The 17,795-nt window shown below is 32.4% G+C and overlaps 1 protein-coding gene across 2 annotated transcripts; it reads right to left on the bottom strand.

Moving 5' to 3' along the window:
* Window positions 1-474: 474 nt before the first annotated feature.
* Window positions 475-16,110, bottom strand: Rgs18 (regulator of G protein signaling 18). 2 transcript variants are annotated; one of them, XM_042674646.1, is made up of 5 exons: window positions 15,802-16,110; window positions 15,200-15,301; window positions 13,686-13,747; window positions 4,122-4,309; window positions 475-1,784 (listed from the first exon to the last, which is right to left on the bottom strand). In XM_042674646.1, the coding sequence occupies exons 1-5, from the start codon at window positions 15,918-15,920 to the stop codon at window positions 1,527-1,529; spliced, it is 729 nt and encodes a 242-aa protein (XP_042530580.1). In that variant the 5' UTR covers window positions 15,921-16,110; the 3' UTR covers window positions 475-1,526. The 2 variants fall into 2 exon arrangements, with proteins under 2 accessions (XP_042530580.1, XP_042530581.1); XM_042674647.1 differs by having other exon boundaries at window positions 4,122-4,288; window positions 15,802-16,107.
* Between the last annotated feature and the right edge of the window lie 1,685 nt (window positions 16,111-17,795).

Here is a 17,795-nt window from a genome sequence, read left to right as displayed (position 1 = left end):
GAACTCTGGGCCTGGGCGCTGTCCCTCATCTCTTCAGCTCAAGGCTAGCACTCTACCCCTTGAGCCACAGCGCCACTTCCAGCTTTTTTCTTTTTGCTTATGTGGTGCTGAGGAATCGAACCCAGGGCCTCATGCATGCAATGCGAGCGCTCTACCACTGAGCCACCTTCTTTAATCACTCAAGTTCCCAAAATAGCTTCCTAACATATAAACTCTCTTCAATCTTCTAATATTTGAAAGATATTCAGATATACACACTGGCCAAAAACAATCTTAAGTCACATTTTCTGTGGTTTCTTTCATATAAAGGGAAAGTATACATTTACAAAGGAATAAAATTCATGATTTTGAAAGGTATTGTTTTTATACTAATACAAGTATAAAGAATTAAAACAATATTATCATCTATGATTATTTCTATCTCGATATCATCTTAAAATAAGAAAATAGAGCTATTTGTTCTTTTAAAACAGGAAAATTAATCAATAGTCATGGAGATTATTTTTACTAGCTGAATAATATCTAATGTTTATTTTTATAAATGATACAGAGATTTATATTCCACAGATTAGTTACAATAACATTTACCAAAGCCAAACATGATGTTTAAATATAGTTATTTACAGATGGTATAACACATACTATGTTATATATTTCTATGAAATACAGAAATATGTTTACCTTCTAGTATAATCTTATTTTGATAATAAAATATGAAGTAGAATTTGTGATAGAAATGTAATCAATGGGGTACATGATCTGAATACAAATAAGCCCAACAGAGGCCTGACATCTAGGAAATTCTATGCTTTTTCTCTTCTTATTTCCAATTGTTTTGCTACCTCTTAAAGCACAAATATAGGACCTAATTAGTGGTGAGAAGAAAGGTCTTCTGTTCTCCATGACTCCAAAGCTTCTTTGACCTGGAACTGCTCCATGTGAGGAGAAAAGCCCAGTTACTTAGGAGTAAGTCCAACTGTGGATTTCTGACACTTCTTAACCCAGCTTACAGTTGACTTCAAAGTTCTGGGAAGATACATATGTTTTTATTTCTGAGCCAGGATTAGTCACCAAAGAACAAATGTTCATCTTTTCCCATTGTAAGAAATGGCACAACTCTATATTATTGAGATAAATAAAGGTACTAATTGTTACAGAAGATGTCATCTGAATATATAGATATGTTTGGGCTACGTTATTTACATCTAGAAACAACAAAATACGACATATTTGGCCAAAATAATTTATATTTTTGCAAAAGCTAATATTTAGCTTTGTAATCTCATAAAATATTGATAATACTACTTTATTTCCTCTTGATTAAAAATAAATTTTCTTCTGATCATAAAGATAATTGTATCAAATGGAAATTATTACAGATTATACTGGAGAATGTAGTATTTTAGCATAAATGTTTTATTTTTATACATATCATATATTTTACTTTAAAATATGTAATATTTTTTAACATAACCTGTTGCATCTTAGAAACAGATGAACAGATTTATCATGCAAATTACTTTTTCCTATAACCAAATAGCAACATCTGAATTTACATCTTGGAATTCATTGTAGGTAAATGAACGTGATCGTCTCCTAAGATTTGTTGGTCTCGGGGGTCTTCCTTCTACCAAGTCTAAATAGATGTCAGATTTCAGAAAGCGTGTATAACTGTCTTGCTCCATGAGCTGATATACTCTGCTTTGGGCAGTATTAAAACAGTGAAGGGCTGGTTGGGTGATACTCTTGGCAATAACTTCTTTAGTGTGAAAATCAAGGTTAACCTGGAAAAACAAAACAAAAAACAAAAACAAAGTGTATCACTGTCAATATATTTAAACAAAACAGCTTTTAGAAACAATGTAGGATCCTACAAAGTTGGAATGGGTATATGGCATGCTTGGATAGGTGAATGTCATTCCTCATAAGGATCTCTCCATCCAGTTATTTATTCTTGTTCAGTGCTGCCTCTGCCTCTTCTACCTCTTACATTTCTGTTTCTTTCTAATTTAGAACAATGCAATCTTGGGTTATAAGTATAAAGTAGACCATTCTGTTTTACTCATTAATTTTAAAATTTATAGAGGGACCTCATAAAGTATTTGGTGCCAAGAGCCAGTTTTCCATGCCTATAATCCTACCTCCTCAGGAAACATTGATCTGAGGATTGTGGTTTGGAGCCAACCTTGATATACAACTAACCATCAAGCCTGAGAAGTGGAGCTCTGGCTCCAGATTTAGAGTACTAGATTTGATCACAAAAGCTCAGAAACAGCATCCCTTTTTGGAGTTTAAATCCCAGGACCAGTATGAGAAAGAAAACAAAGAAGAAAGAAAAGAAAGAAAGAAAGAAAGAAAGAAAGAAAGAAAGAAAGAAAGAAAGAAAGAAAGAAAGAAAGAAAGAAAGAAAGAAAGAAAGAAAGAAAGGAAGAAAGGAAGGAAGAAAGAAAGGAAGGAAGAAAGGAAGGAAGGAAGGAAGGAAGGAAGAAAGAAAGAAAGAAAGAAAGAAAGAAAGAAAGAAAGAAAGAAAGAAAGAAAGAAAGAAAGAGGAAGGAAGGAAGGAAGGCAGGAAGGCAGGAAGGAAGGCAGGAAGGAAGGCAGGAAAAGAGAGAGAAGGAAAGAAGGAAGGAAGTCAGGAAGGCAGGCAGGCAGGCAGGCAGGCAGGAAGGAAGGAAGGAAGGAAGGAAGGAAGGAAGGAAGGAAGGAAGGAAGGAAGGAAGGAAGGAAGGAAGGAAGGAAGGGAGAAAATTGAGTGATTGGAAACAATGAGCTTGGTTAATCTTGAAAACATGACTATGAGGTCTCTTTTTACACCAAAGTTCAGTTTTGGTAGGCTTTGATAAAAGAAAATATGCTATGATTTGCCTAAGGATAAAAAATTCCCTATTAATTTTCTTATAGGAATCCTGATTTATCTAGTTATGATGGTGGTAAGATTTTAGATCTGGGCCCTCTGCTTTCCCCTATTGGGTAACATGGCAAAATTGCCTTCCTTTCTTCTGATCTATATATCTACCCATCGATTAGATAGATAGATAGATAGATAGATAGATAGATAGATAGATAGATAGATAGATAGATAGATAGATAGATAGATAGATAGATAGATAGATAGATAGATAGATAGATAGATAGAATGAAGGAATGTGGACCTAATGGAAGGAAGTTAGGAGACTGGGTTGTAAGCTTGAGGAGATCCTGGGATTCTAGAGCCCATTTATGTACCCTCAATGCTTTTGTTTCCCAGATATCATGGGTGACAGGATTTCTGCACACACATCTTCACTATAGTCTTAACCTTTCCATAGACCAATCAACTATGGACTTCAGTCTCTGAAAACATAAGACAAAGTAAAGATTTCTTCCAATAGTTTGATTTATCTCAGATATCTGACACAATGGCAGAAATGCTCATACAGACAATATTAACTAATAATGAAAAAGTAAAATTAAAATGACAAAAACATCAGTTCCACCATTTAAATTAAGAATTGCTTTCAGATATATGAACAGAAACATAGACACTTTTTAATATTTAATGATACTCAAATATTATTTTCTAGACCTCTAACCATTTGAGAAATTACAACATTGTACTTTTTTATATTTTCTTTACAATGTGGGAAAACCTACATTTTTCCAGTTAATTAAAAGCCAGATTATATTTTTATCAACTATTTTGAAATTTCTTTTCATATCTTAATGCCAAGAAATAGCTTTGGGGGCAGCAAAGCTACAAAGAAGGATGCTGATGCATGGGAATTACTTTTTTTTCTTTCCTTCTTGCCTTCATCATTTACAGAAATCTGTAGTTTCTTTGAGAAATTGTTTTGTTGCGGTGATTAATATGAATAAGAAGCCAAAATGTTGTTTTAATAATATTGACTCATTCTACATGAATGTAACTCTAAGGAGTGATCCTAGATAGGCCTTTTTTCTCATCGTAATATCTTACACTAGTCTTTGCTCATATATAAATTTCAATATGAATAACCAATTTTGCTTTAACAACACATCAAACTCTCTGGCAAAAGGTATGGCAGCACCACTCTGAGGAAAGCAAATTCTCACAAAGCTATTTTTACAAGGACGATACACATTTCTAGTTGTGTTTACTATACCTCTTGTGGAGCATCGCTCTGTATGAATTTCTCATATATTGCTTTGGCTTTGAGTATAATTTGTTGGGGATCCTCACTTTTCTTGAAATCTTCACAGGCAATCCAAAATTCAATGTTTTCCTCACTGAATTCGGTTTTAAGAAATCGGGTGAAAGCATCCAGTCCATCTACCAAATAAAATAATGTAACTAAAAATATCAAACAAAATACATGGTAGGAAAGTATGAGTATACATATTAACCAAAAATATGTCTTTCCTGTAATGCAATATTGTGGTACATATATCCCACTACTGTAGGAGAGCTGAATACGTTAGCTGTAGTTTTCATAACCATGAAAAATAAACATGGTTGTTAGTGAAATAAGGTTAATGTCATACTTGGACCTAAATAACTCACTGTAAATGGGACCCTTATTTGTCAACTTCAGTTGGTATCTTTCATATTCATGCCCCTTTCTCAGAATGGGGCTTCATTCCACAAAGCATAAAGTTTTGTAACTGACAGCCCACAAGTTCCATTTCCATGTCATTCTTCTAATTCTCAAGATGCTGGATTTTCCTGTACAAAACTGCTGTGTTTTCCGAGTGTTAACAGCCCTCTTTCCCCAAACCCACACATTAAAATCATATTGACTCATCGCTGTACATAATCTTAGTCCTGTTTCAGCCACTACAAGTTAGCTATTACACAATGGACTCTTGGGAGTCACATTTGAATTTCTCTCTTGGAAGCATCTGATAACACTGACTTGTCCTCTTTGAAATACTTATCCTTATAGGATTCTAGGATGCAATACTTTTGATTTCACACTGTTGGATCACTTTTGTGGATATTTGTGGATGATGGTTTTCCTTGTTCTGTTCTCCAGGAAATAGATTTATTTCAGCCTGCTCTGTCTCTCCTCCTCTGTCTTCCCAGTCTCTCCTCTTCATCTTGTTTTCTTTTCAACATTTTTTTATTTTTATTTTTTTCTGGAGCTCCTTTACCCCATACCCTGTACTTTTATGCACATTGTGGGCACCTGCATTCAAAATGAAGTACTAACTTTGGCAAATGATGTTTTCCTGAGTTATATTTTGATAGCATTAAAAGATTTATAGTGGGTGCCAGGGGCTCACACCTGTAATCCTTACTACTAACAATGCTTTTAGGAAAAACACAGTTTCATGCCATCCCTGCAGAAAAGTCCTTCTGACTCTATCTTTAAGGAGGGAAGTTGGCATACAGGTTATGTGTTGATCTAGAAATGGCAGTAATTCCTAGAGTAGGCTGATCATGTTTCATTAATAGTGTACCAACCTAACAAACTAAAGGCTCTGACTTCAAATCCCATACTACCAATAAAAGGACAAAAATGATTTACATCTCTTTATAGGAAATTATAAAAAGAAAACTTTCTTGCCATGAAATATTTTCCAGCTAATGAAATATCTTTACTATTTACTTATAGTCTTTGTTTAAATTGTCTCCATTTGATGTCTTAATCCCTTCTTACCTCAGTTACTTCCCAACACACTATAACAGGGCTTGTATTGAAACAATCTCCTTAAATTACTTTACCAGATCAATTTATCATTCTAGTCCGTGAACTTTTTCTCATTCCACATACTGTTTCTCTCTATACAGACCCCCATGGCCCCTGCACTCGTTAGTTTCCTCTTACATTTTGGTCTCCTCTTTCTCTGACACCTTCTCTGCTAATTTCTGTCCAACCTTCCCTTAAATTTCTATTCTAGTAAAATCACCCCATTACTCCAAAATAGTCTTCTGGGCATTTTCAGAATTCACCTCTTATCTCTTTCCAGAACCATTAGCTTATTTAGGGGGAAATAAAAGCAGGTTAAATATCTCCTCCACTGAATTTCCTAAAAGATGTACCATAGCACAGCTTTTGGGACTTACTCCAAAACTCTTACCTCATACATAGTGTATAATGAAATTTTATTGTGTGTCCCCTTTGTTGTTTCTTTTGTACGTTTGTCTTTTTCTTTTATGAAGTATGTTACCACTTGATTCAGAGCAGAATTATATACTATTGTAAGAACATCCCTGTCCATGATAGCATTTCCAAGTGTTCCTTGCTTCCTTCCAGCTTCTTGGTTCATTATACCCACTGTAATATTCTTAACATGCTTCCAATTTAGATTTTAATTAGAGGTCATGTAGTTTGGAAAATCACAAATCCTTCTAAAATGATCTGAATATCATTTCTATACAGTTTCCTATTACTGTGACAATATTTAAAATATCATGCTGAGATTTCATATAATTTCCTTTGCTACATTGAGAAGGTCATGAGACAGGATACATTTTTTTAATTTGTCACCAAGTCTCCAATCTCCAGTATAAAGAAATGATTAAATTATTTTTTAATGTAAAATGTTATTTTAACAAAAGTTTTTAATTTTACTAATAAACAAATTTAATTTAAAAAGTAAAAATACACAAAACCCTTCCAGAAAATAATTTCGATGAAATATCAGATCTATGATATTTATCAGAGAAAAAGACAATTACCAGAAAAAATTCACCAGGGTCAAGAGATAGTCCATAAAATGAAAAAAAATGCTCTATAGTTATTAAATAATTCATTTCCCAAATAAAAAAGTGGTAACAATGTAAATAACAATCCAATTAATAAATGGACAAAGTATTTAGATAATTCTCTAAAGAACGAAGTGCTAATAAATACGTAAAGAATCTTTTGTATTTATGAAACTAAGATCATTGTTTTATTTCCTCATCTCTGGTTTGAATTTTACTTCTTTCATTTTTTCCATGTTTTGCAATGATACTTGGCAAGAAGTGGAACTTGGTATGTGACATATCTTATCTGTAGAAGCAAAACCACAATTAAAATAATAATACATAAATCAACCGCTTGAACTGAATTTTCTGCACCCAACTTCAGCTCCAACCAGAATGCTCAAGGCTACGGCTCTATCACTTGAGCCACAGTGCCACTTCCTGTTTTCTGGTGGTCTATTGGAGATAGGAGTCTCATAGACTTTCTTGCCCAGGCTGGCTTTGACCCACTATCCTCAGATCTCAACCTCCTGAGTAGCTAGGATTACAGACCTGAGCCACTGGCGACCATCTCCAACCAGAACTTTTAAAACCTCTTATTTTTATTGATAAAATAATTTATTACTGGATGAGCCTGAGCAGATAAATTACAGTCTGCTAGAGAAGAAAGCAACGTTATTCGAAAACCCTAGCAAACATAAAAGTGTAAGCAATTTAACAAGCATAGTAACAGGAAAGTACGGAGTCTCACTTGATACTCAAAGAAAAAAGGGATGTCAGGCGTGTAGCTCCAAACAGAATTTTCTGCTGTTGCTCTCAGTGAGTAAAACCAACATAGTCTTCCTGGTTCAGCAGCTGGCAGAGACCATTAGAATGGCAGCCATGTACAAGGCAATGTCTGTCTTAGTTAAAACCTCTTTTTGTGCATGTCTTGAGAAGAACTTTTACTGTGATGCAAAGTGTCTGCCTAACACCCATACTTCTTTTACTCTTAAATTTCTAATATTTTTTGTGTTTCCTCATATTAATATCCATTTCATTGGATTATGGTCCTAAACATTTCTTTCCATTTGTCTTTATAGTAATTTTTAGAACTGATAAGTTGTTCGTATTTTCTAGAAGAATTCTCAATTATTTAAAAATTTCCTGTTGCAGTCACTGTCCTGCTATAATTCAACTGGTAGTTTCAGTCAATTAGATTTCTTCAATTTCATGGTTGGTTATTAGAAAACAATTGAACCCAAGGCCACAAAAGATTATGAGAAGTTTCAGTTAACCTAATTATAAAACAACATTATGTACATTTAGTTAATATACCTCTAAATCTGGTTTTGGCTTTCGACAAATTACTATCTTTAGTTTTTATTAAACAGAATTTTTATTACTAAACCATGTATATGTAAATTATACTTTCTTTGGATTTACTTTTCAACTTATGAAACATTTTCTCCAAGGTTTATTCCTATTACATTCAAAAAAGTATATGAGGAACATAAGCTGTTGATAAACTTGAATGAGTAAAAAGTAACTGCATATCTCAATTTATTTATTTAAATAAATATTTTCATTTGGAACAGGTGTAAGTTTAAGGATTATTATGATAAATAAGTGTACTAGTTCCATTTATTTACTCTTAATTTGTCCTTGTATTGAAGATGGTACTTTTATACTTTATAACTAATAGATATATTGAAATGTATGTATTTAGTGCATTCAGATTTTCTTGGACTTTTTTACCTTTATATGAATTTTATTTTAAAAAGAGTGATTCTATATGAATAAAATTTGAATAAAGTGCAATTAGCAAAATAACTTATTTAGTTATTTTGATTTATTTGGAACTCAGCACCAGTGATTTTTCATTTTTTTTGTATCATGTCTGTCATCTTACACCTCTATCTCTTTTCTAAATTATATTTCTTAATAAGATCTTATTTTGTTTTCAATTTCCTAAATAAATTTCACAGTTTAATTCTTCATGCCTTATTTGCTCCCTGTTTAGATGGTCTTTTTCTCTTTTGGTTCAGTAAGTGAATTTTGATTAATCACTTGAAACCTAGAATGCAATCCATCTCTGCTATGGTTCCATTCCCATTGCTGTTACCAATCAGTAGTTTTAATATTTGCTGTTCTGATCAATGTTACTTCTAAATTTCCATTGTATTTTATTTTATTTATCACTTAATTTATCATTTGGGTACATTTAATTCAATTTTCATTTCCTCTACAAAAGCATAGAATGCAGAATCTGACAAAGTTACACTTTTGTCCCACAGGAAATTTTATAATATTTGATAGAGCTTTGTGTTCCATAAAGTATGTGAATATAGCATCTTTTTCTTTTAAAGATATGAGTGTGTGTTTTCATTGATTTTTCTTCTTTCTTTTCCCTAGAGTCAAGTAACTAGAAATGAATAAACTTTTACCATTTTAATCAATATAATATTTTAGTTTAATGTAGTATTTTAGATAATTTTAATATGTAGGTTCTTGGTATTATTAATCTTACTATAATATTTTATTATATAATAATTGTAATAACTATTGTATTATAAATAAAATAATACTAATATTCATTATTATTACAATCATTAATTAAATTAATTAATATTTATTATATTTATATATTAATATATTACCAATGAATTAATATCAATGTATTTATATATAAATGATACATATTATTTATATATAATAATATATGACATGACATATTATATATAACATATATATTATATAATAGCATAATATGATATGTATAATATAATGCATAATATATTATATATTTATAATAATATTAATATATTATGTATTTTAATTATATAATATTAAATCATGAATTGTATTATATTATTATATTAAATTTTTATTTATTATTATTAAATTGCTGATCCTGGGGTTTAAATTCAGAGCATAGTAGATTTCCCTGAACATTTTGCTCAGAGTTAGTGTTCTAACTCTGAGCAATGTACTAATGAATACTAAAATAATACTAGTAGCATCATTTGTTTTTTTGTTTTGTTTTTCGGGTTTTTTTTTTGTACATTGTACTATTTGTACTATTGCGGGGAGGGACGGGAGAACAATGAAGGAGGGGGTAAAAAGTTTGACAAGAAATGGACAACTCCATTTCTAGATTTTTTGGTGGTTAATTTGAAATAAACGTTTCATGGACTATCCTGCCTTTGATGGCTTTGAACTGAAGTCCTCAGATCTCAGTATCCTGAATAGCTCAAGCTACACATGTGAGCTACAGTGCTCAGCTTTAATATTTAGAATTATTTTAAGCATTTTGGTTTAATACTATCATCAGAATTTCAATAAAAATAACTGATTCCACAAAATAATACTAGTAGCATAATTTGTTTTTTTTGTTTTTTTTTTTGGGTCCGGTCATGGGGCCTGAACTCTGGGCCTGGGCGCTGTCCCTCAGCTCTTCAGTTCAAGGCTAGCGCTCTACCACTTGAGCCATAGTGCCACTTCTGGCTTTTTTCTTTTTTTGCTTATGTGGTGCTGAGGAATGGAACCCAGGGCCTCAAGCATGCAAGGCAAGCGCTCTACCACTGAGCCACCTTCCCAGCCCGACTAGTAGCATAATTTGTTAACCAACATTTTCCATTTAGGACTTTAATCACGATACATTATGGATGTCTCATTGTAACAGTATTTTTTTAATGCACATTGCCTATGTTTATTTATATTTTTAATCATTTGCATGTAATTAATATTTTCACTAATAGTGAAAAGAGAGAATGTCAGATTTAGTTTTATCAATATGATTTTGGCTAATTACAATTGTAAAGAAGGATATTTACAGAATGCCAGGTGAAGTTATTTTGTAGGAATTATTACCTTGCTAAATCTTTCTTCACTTTGGATGAGAGTATGATAGAATCATTATATGACAATTTATTAAATTAGAGTAATAAATCCAGGTTATATATTTCTTTCAATTTTAATCCTTACCATCTAACTTATGGTTATACAGTTTATAGCATATTTGAAGCAGAAAAATGATTTTTAAATTTAGTAATTGTTATTTTTCATTACAGTAGTAACCATTGACCTTTGTGTAGTGTCTAACGTTTATTGGTTTCTTATTCATCATGTAATTTAATCCTGACACATCCATTTCTGTTAGAACTAAAAGCCATTATCTCAATTTACGTTGGAGGAAGTTGAAAGTCAGAGTGATCAGGACACATAACTAACGCTGATCAATCGTTTATGCTGCAGGGGAAAAGAGATCTCAAATCTCAGAGGAACTCAGGAAGAACATTTTCTTAGAAACAAATTTACATTTGTTATGTGAGCACATAATATTTTAGAAGCTACATTAAATTTCCACCAATAGACAAAGGACAAGGGAGACCAAAGCATCAGTGATACTCACAAGGTACTATGTTGAAAATGATCTGTACTATTGGGGAGAAGGAAGGGAGAACAATGAAGGAGGGGGTAACAAGTTTGACAAGAAATATACTCACTACCTTACTGATGTAACTGTAACCCCTCTGTACACCACCATTACAATAAAATTTTTAAAAAAGAAAAGAAAAATATCTCATTTTTCCAGTAAATCACTCTTATCTGTTTCCTTTTTCTCATTAACAAAAAATATTGAGTAGTGCTGTATGTTAATGTTGGATAAGAGAAGATAAAGGCTTAGAAATATGGCTTATGTACAAGAGTATCTATGTAGCAAACCAAACCACAGTACCACCAAAACACAGAAAATTTTCAAAAATATATAAATTGTATTATGGAGAAAAATATCATGTTTAGTCACTTAATAACTTACAAAGTCTGATAAAACTAGTCATAGCAAGAGAGTGAGGGTGATAATATTCTTCCTATTCTCAATACCAAGAAATCAAAAAAATCTATTAGATAAAAGGATAAGGGAATGTGATGTGTGTATGTCTATTGTATTTACAAAGTAGGCAACTATCTATGCAGCCATATAGTAGAAAATAATTATGTCATTTATGGAACAGTCAAAAGACAAATATTTTTTGATCTCTCTCATATATAAGAAGGAATAATTTATTTCATGTAAGTAGAGAACAGAACAATGGTTGCCAGAGGTTGGAAAATGTAGGGGAAGGGGTCAGAAAAGATAGACAAAGATTAATGGTTATTTAAGAAAATACAATTACATAGAAGTATATTCTACTGTTCTATAGGTCAATAGAGTGATTATAATGAACCACAATTAAACATAATTTGATGTATAGCTTAAATTGCTAGAAGGTTTCCATCTTAAAACAAAAATGAATAATTCTAACTATGCTGAGCTATACTTTATATACCAACATCAAAACATGACAAAACACCATACAAATATATAGAATTATTTCTCAACAAAATAGCTCAAGGGAAGGTCAATATGTTGGTTGACATTTATTTTTTTAATAATTGACATATATGTTGGACATGATTTGAAATTTGAATTGACATAATTCAGCAGTTATAGGTTATCAAGAATGAAGAAAATGAGCAATTGGGGGAAATTCCCTGTCATTCTCACCAAGAATAAGGAATGACAGTAATGTTACAGTGTAACTAAGGTAAAATAGGTTGTGAGAATTTTTTCAACACTGACTTCTTTAACCATAACACTCTCCATCCTCATCCACTAGATCTTTGCCTAAATTTAAGCTTTTATTTCTCTACCTATATTTTATTTTTCTAAGTTTATTTAAAAGATGGGAATTTTTCATAGGTAGCAGGAAGATACATTGAGTCCATACATCAGTAAATTCAGGACCCATAACCATTGCACCAAGACTTTAGAGAAAGTTCAACAATTAAAGAGAAAATGAGAGCAGACAACGTAAGTAGGGGTTTCATTAAAGACAGCAGAGTAGTTAAAGTTCTTTGGTGACAGGAAACAAATACCTTAAGATGAAACTCTTTGCGCTTTGTTATAAACAGAAATAAAAGTAATTGGTTTCCCTTATCTTGTAGTAGTGTAGGGAAAAGCTGGGAAATGATGGTATTTCAAAGAAGGAGGCAAGAAATTGGGAAAAAAATGTGTGCAAGGAAGTTATGAGTTTGAGGAAGTATAAATATTCAGTAATGATAATATATGGCTTTTTTAGCTGGTCGCTTCACTAAAGAAAAAGAAAATAAAGCCTGTAGCATTCTATCACTTATTCAGTACAAATTTAAATGATACGCTGAGCCAAAATAAAATTTTCTTTCTGACAATAGGTAAATTAACTAAATTAAGATTATCAATCCAGCTGGGCACTGGTGGCTCACGCCCGTAATCCTAGCTACTCAGGAGGCTGAGATCATGGTTCAAAGCCAGCCCAGGCAGAAAAGTCCGTGAGACTCTTATCTCCAATAAACCAATAGAAAACTGTAAATGGTTCTCTGACTCAAGCAGTAGAGCACTCTCCTTGATCTGAAGAGCGCAGGGACAGCGCCCAAGCCCAGAGTTCAAGCCCCATGACCAACCAAAAAAAAAAAAAAAAAAGAAAGGGAAAAGATGATCAATCCAGCTAACCTGTGTTTTAATTTAGTGTTGAAAAATTCAACCAGATTTCAATTTTACCTCCACCTAGTACACAAAACTGTACCTTAAAAGGCCTGATTATCAAGTACCTTTTCTATAAAATTCTGCTTTATAATTAAAACATTGATAGGATGTCTTCATTAATGTTTCTTGAATTTCCACAAAAAAACTATTTTAATTTCTTTATTATTTAACAGTGAAAATAACACAGATCATTTGTTAATCACAGATTTAATGAGACTGAAACTCTCCCTCAAAAGTAAGGAAAATTGAAGTTAACAACCACAGAGAGAAATAATTTACATTTTCAATAATAGGCATTTTTTAAATAAAATAAAATTTAAGAAGTATTTTCCCTTAGCTGACTATGCTGTTCTTTAGTTTACCCTGGCTGACCTGAAATTCAGTTACTCAACACCTAACATTTTCTGACAGCTTGTTTTGCATAATTGCATGCATACATTGCTTAATTTTCCATTGAAGAATAAAGTATTTGGTGAAAATATCACTAACCTCGATGGGAAAGCAGTTTGTCAAATGATTCACTCCATTTCACTGCTTCTTCAGGAGAGACTCTGCAAGACACAAAATGCAGCAAGTCTGTTTGTGAATCTGTTTGAACATATGCTGTCTGATTGCTCTTTATACTAAACTTCCCAGAATTCCCAGCATTTCTCCTTTATTTTTTTTTCCTTTCTTTTTTTCTTTCTTTCTTGCTTTTTTTTTTTTTATGATGGTCCTGGGGCTAAATGAGGAACTTGGACACTGTCTCTGAGGATCTTTTTTTTCTTTTTTCCTGCTCAAGGATAACACTGTAACACTTGAGCTACACTTTCAACTTTTTAGTGGTATTCAGAGATCAGAATCTCACATTTTCCCAGATGGCTTCCAACTATAATCCTCAGGTTTCACCTTGGAGTAGCTAGGATTACAGACTTGAGCCACCAGCACCCAGCTCCCCACCCCCTCTCTCCTTTTCTTTCTCTCTCTCTCTCTTAGTTTTTTCTTGTTTAATCATTTTAAACTTAGTGAAATATTAGCTATACAATGGCAAGAATGTATCTTTCTTAACTATAAAGTGTTTTCTATCAAATTTATATATTTTTTTCTTTCTCTGTTGATTTGTCTGTTGTGACAGTTTTATTTGCATTACAATCTTCAATTTTAAAAACTGTAGTCAATTTGTTTTAGATTTTTATTGTTAAAATAATAACAGTATGTTAAAATACCATTGTTTGGGGTTGGGAATTGTTTTATTTTTAAAAATCGAATTATGTATTAAGTTTAAAACAAGACAGATATGTAAATGGAAATCAGGTCAACTATCTACTTAATTAAGTGCATGAAACAAAATTAATTTTACAAATAAATTAATTCAATTCAATTTAATTCATAAGTAGTTGAATTTTTTAGTCAAACTTCTCTTTTGTAAAATTCAGTTTTCTTGAAGCTGCACTTTATTTTACACACAAACAGGAAGCATGACTAATTTATCAAGGAAATAAGAAATATATCACATTTTCATACAACAAGCATGTTAAAGGTATTGGTAGTATAGAAAGTGAAATATTTTTTTAATTGGTATTTTTTTAATTCGGAAGAATTTGTGTTCAAATAATATATAAAATGATTCTACTTCTTTTGCAATGAAAAATGATAAAAACTCTAAAGCATCCCTTATTTGTTAAATTGCTATCAGTTTATTTCATTTTTTTCAAAAGGAACTTCTCAGAAAATAAGCGATTACCTTTTTAGTGGAGGATTGCAGTGCACAAACAAATTATTGATATTTCCTCATTTTGTTGGATGTTAAATATTGGTAGGTATCAGTTATAAAAGATTATTCTTAAATGTTCATATAATTATTTCATTACAACTACTAATTTGATTTAATTTTAGAAATATGTCCAGTTCCTTGAAGTGGAATTCTGCCATTTTGTAGTGTGCTGTATAATTTTCATTGTATTATATTGTATCATAATTATAGAATCAGTACAATCTCCCCCTCAGTAATGACAATATTTTACCTTGTTTCTCTTGCCCAGAACCCAAATCTACTTGAGTGGATTGTTTCATGTAAGTCAGGTTTTTGTAGGAGAAGACTTAGCCGATTTCTTCTTTCTTTAGCTCTGTAATAATCATCATAATAAAAACAGCTGTTATATTTAGGACAATTTATGTAAATAACAAAATTTCTTCATTGGCCACTGAGATGCCTTCATTATTGGTAAAACTCTCATCTACCAATTCACAAATATAGTTCAGTACACAGATGAATCCCATGTATTGTGTTTTCATAAAACTACAGTAGCATGAGTTAAATATGTTTCTCTTTTACTTCAATGACAGGCAAGGACAGATAATTATTTGAGATATTATTTCAGAAAAAAAGAACTTATTCTGCTATTATTTTGTGGCTAAAATGGCTATTCTTTCTTTAATGAAAACTACTTTAGATTTAATAGTGATTTCCTCCAAATAAAGGAGAAAAAGCTGCCCATCACCCACCCAAGGCACAGTGGTGCAATCAGCATATTTTCCAACAGACATTTTTAAAGTAAGTGCTAACAAATATGCATCCATCATGGCTTTGAAAGTAACAAACTGGCTGAAATTTTTATACTTTTACCTTGTTTTGGCTTCTTTGCTGGTTTCTTCCTTTCCTGAACCATGTATTAACTTGAAAAACGTTTTTTCTTTAGATTCACACATATTTAGTTGAGAAAAGGAAACCAGTGATGCATTCATTTTCTCCCTCTAAAATGAAGAGAGGTCACAGATCAATGCCCGTCCGAAGGTATACATGGTAGAACACAATTCTGTCTCAACTCTTGCAGCAGTTCTTCAAGGAAAAAAAAAGCAAAAAGATCATAAGAAGAAGAAAAGCCAAGAGCTGTGTTTCTACCACTGTAAACATGTAGAAATGAGGAACCTAAGCACAGTTAGATCCTGATCTATTTAGGGAAATGATACCAAGAATCTGCAGAGACTCTTGGTTGCCCAGATAAAGAAGTGTCTTACCGCAATGTAACTTCTCCTTAAAGTTTGTGCAACAAGAATAACATGTTAATAGACTCAAACAACACTGTCATTTCCTACAGGAACCCTGGGTAAGGTCTTTAATATGTATTCAAATGCAATGTGCCAAAGTATTACATGGAACAAAAGAAGATACTGCTCCCTGTTGTTACAATTTCAATTTTATTTATTTTTATTACATTAAGATAATTAAATTATAATTAATTCATATAATGCAATGCACTTCTTAATTACATTTGCTTAATATATTGCATCAAAACAAAACTACACATCAAAGTTTTATGGTTAAAAGAGAGAGCAGAAAACAATTTTTTATTTCCATGATTACTTTGCTTTTTATTTATTTGCTTATTAATTTAGTTTTGTTCTTGACAGTCCTAGTGTTTGTACTTAGGCCCTGTGCTTGCTAAGAAGTGCTATAAAACTTGAACTATACAACCTGTCTGTTTGGCTTCGGGCTTATTGTTTTGTTTTGTTTTTTTGTAGATTTATTCTCATGATTTTACAAAAGACATGATTTTTTTTTTCTTTTTTTTTTTTGTCGGTTGTGGAGCCTGAACTCTGGGCCTGGGAGCTGTCCCCCAGCTCTTCAGCTGTAGACCAGCCTTCTACCACTTGAGCTTCAGCTCCACTTCCGGCTTTTTCTGCTTCTGTGGTGCTGAGTAATCTCACCGAGGGCCTCATGCATGCAAAGCACTGAACCACCACAAAGGCCATGATTATCTACCTATTTCTTATTTGTAGCTGGAATTAGAAACAAATACCACATCCATTTTATTAAAGTGGCAACATTTTGCCTGGAATGGTCTCAAACCATGATCACCCCCGCCCTCCACTTCTGCTTCTCCAGTAGGTGGTATGAAAGTAATAGCTGTAATAGCTACCTAAAATGTTGTTTTTTTAAGTGTACATTAATTGTCCCAAAAGTAAGTACAATTGACTTTGATTAGGACACTATTCATTACTCTTATGCTGAACTTCTTTAAAAAAGTAAATATATATTGACTTATTTAATTTACTATACATCAAGATTATTTTTTTTTTTTTTTTAATTTAATTTAATTTTATTTGAGAACATACTGTACAGAGGGGTTACAATTACATGGGCAGGATAATGCATACATTTCTTACCAAGCATTGCAGCCTCCTCCTTTGTTTACCCTTCACCTCCCTTCCCAGCCTCCCCCCTCCCTCCCACCGAATCATACCACCCTTACCCCCCCCCCCCCCCCCCCCCCCGACATTGTAAAGCTGGTTTTGACATGACATTTTGTACTTCTCATTGTTGCAACAGGTCCACCTGAATCCTTAAACGACTTGTTTGTCCCCATCTCCTCCACATGTTATACTGACATCAAATATAGTGAAAGCGGGGGTTACACTGTGGGGGAGGGACATACAAAGCAACAAAGAGATAATATTATAAATGCGTTAGAAACACATGCATGAAAGAAACAAAAACATTAAAATACATATTTGAGGTTTCGTTTTCCTAACATCACATTATTTGACTTTTTCCGCTTGACTCATACCTATACTAGATATTGCAAATAAGGGAAACCATGGGACCTATGTTTCTTTGGG

The sequence above is a fragment of the Dipodomys spectabilis genome, unplaced genomic scaffold (assembly GCF_019054845.1).
Source record: "Dipodomys spectabilis isolate Male_0828 unplaced genomic scaffold, ASM1905484v1 ptg000019l, whole genome shotgun sequence".
In the NCBI taxonomy this organism is placed as follows: domain Eukaryota; kingdom Metazoa; phylum Chordata; class Mammalia; order Rodentia; family Heteromyidae; genus Dipodomys; species Dipodomys spectabilis.
The sequence above is the reverse complement of the archived record's forward strand: the minus strand, read 5'-3'. Positions and strand labels throughout refer to the sequence as shown.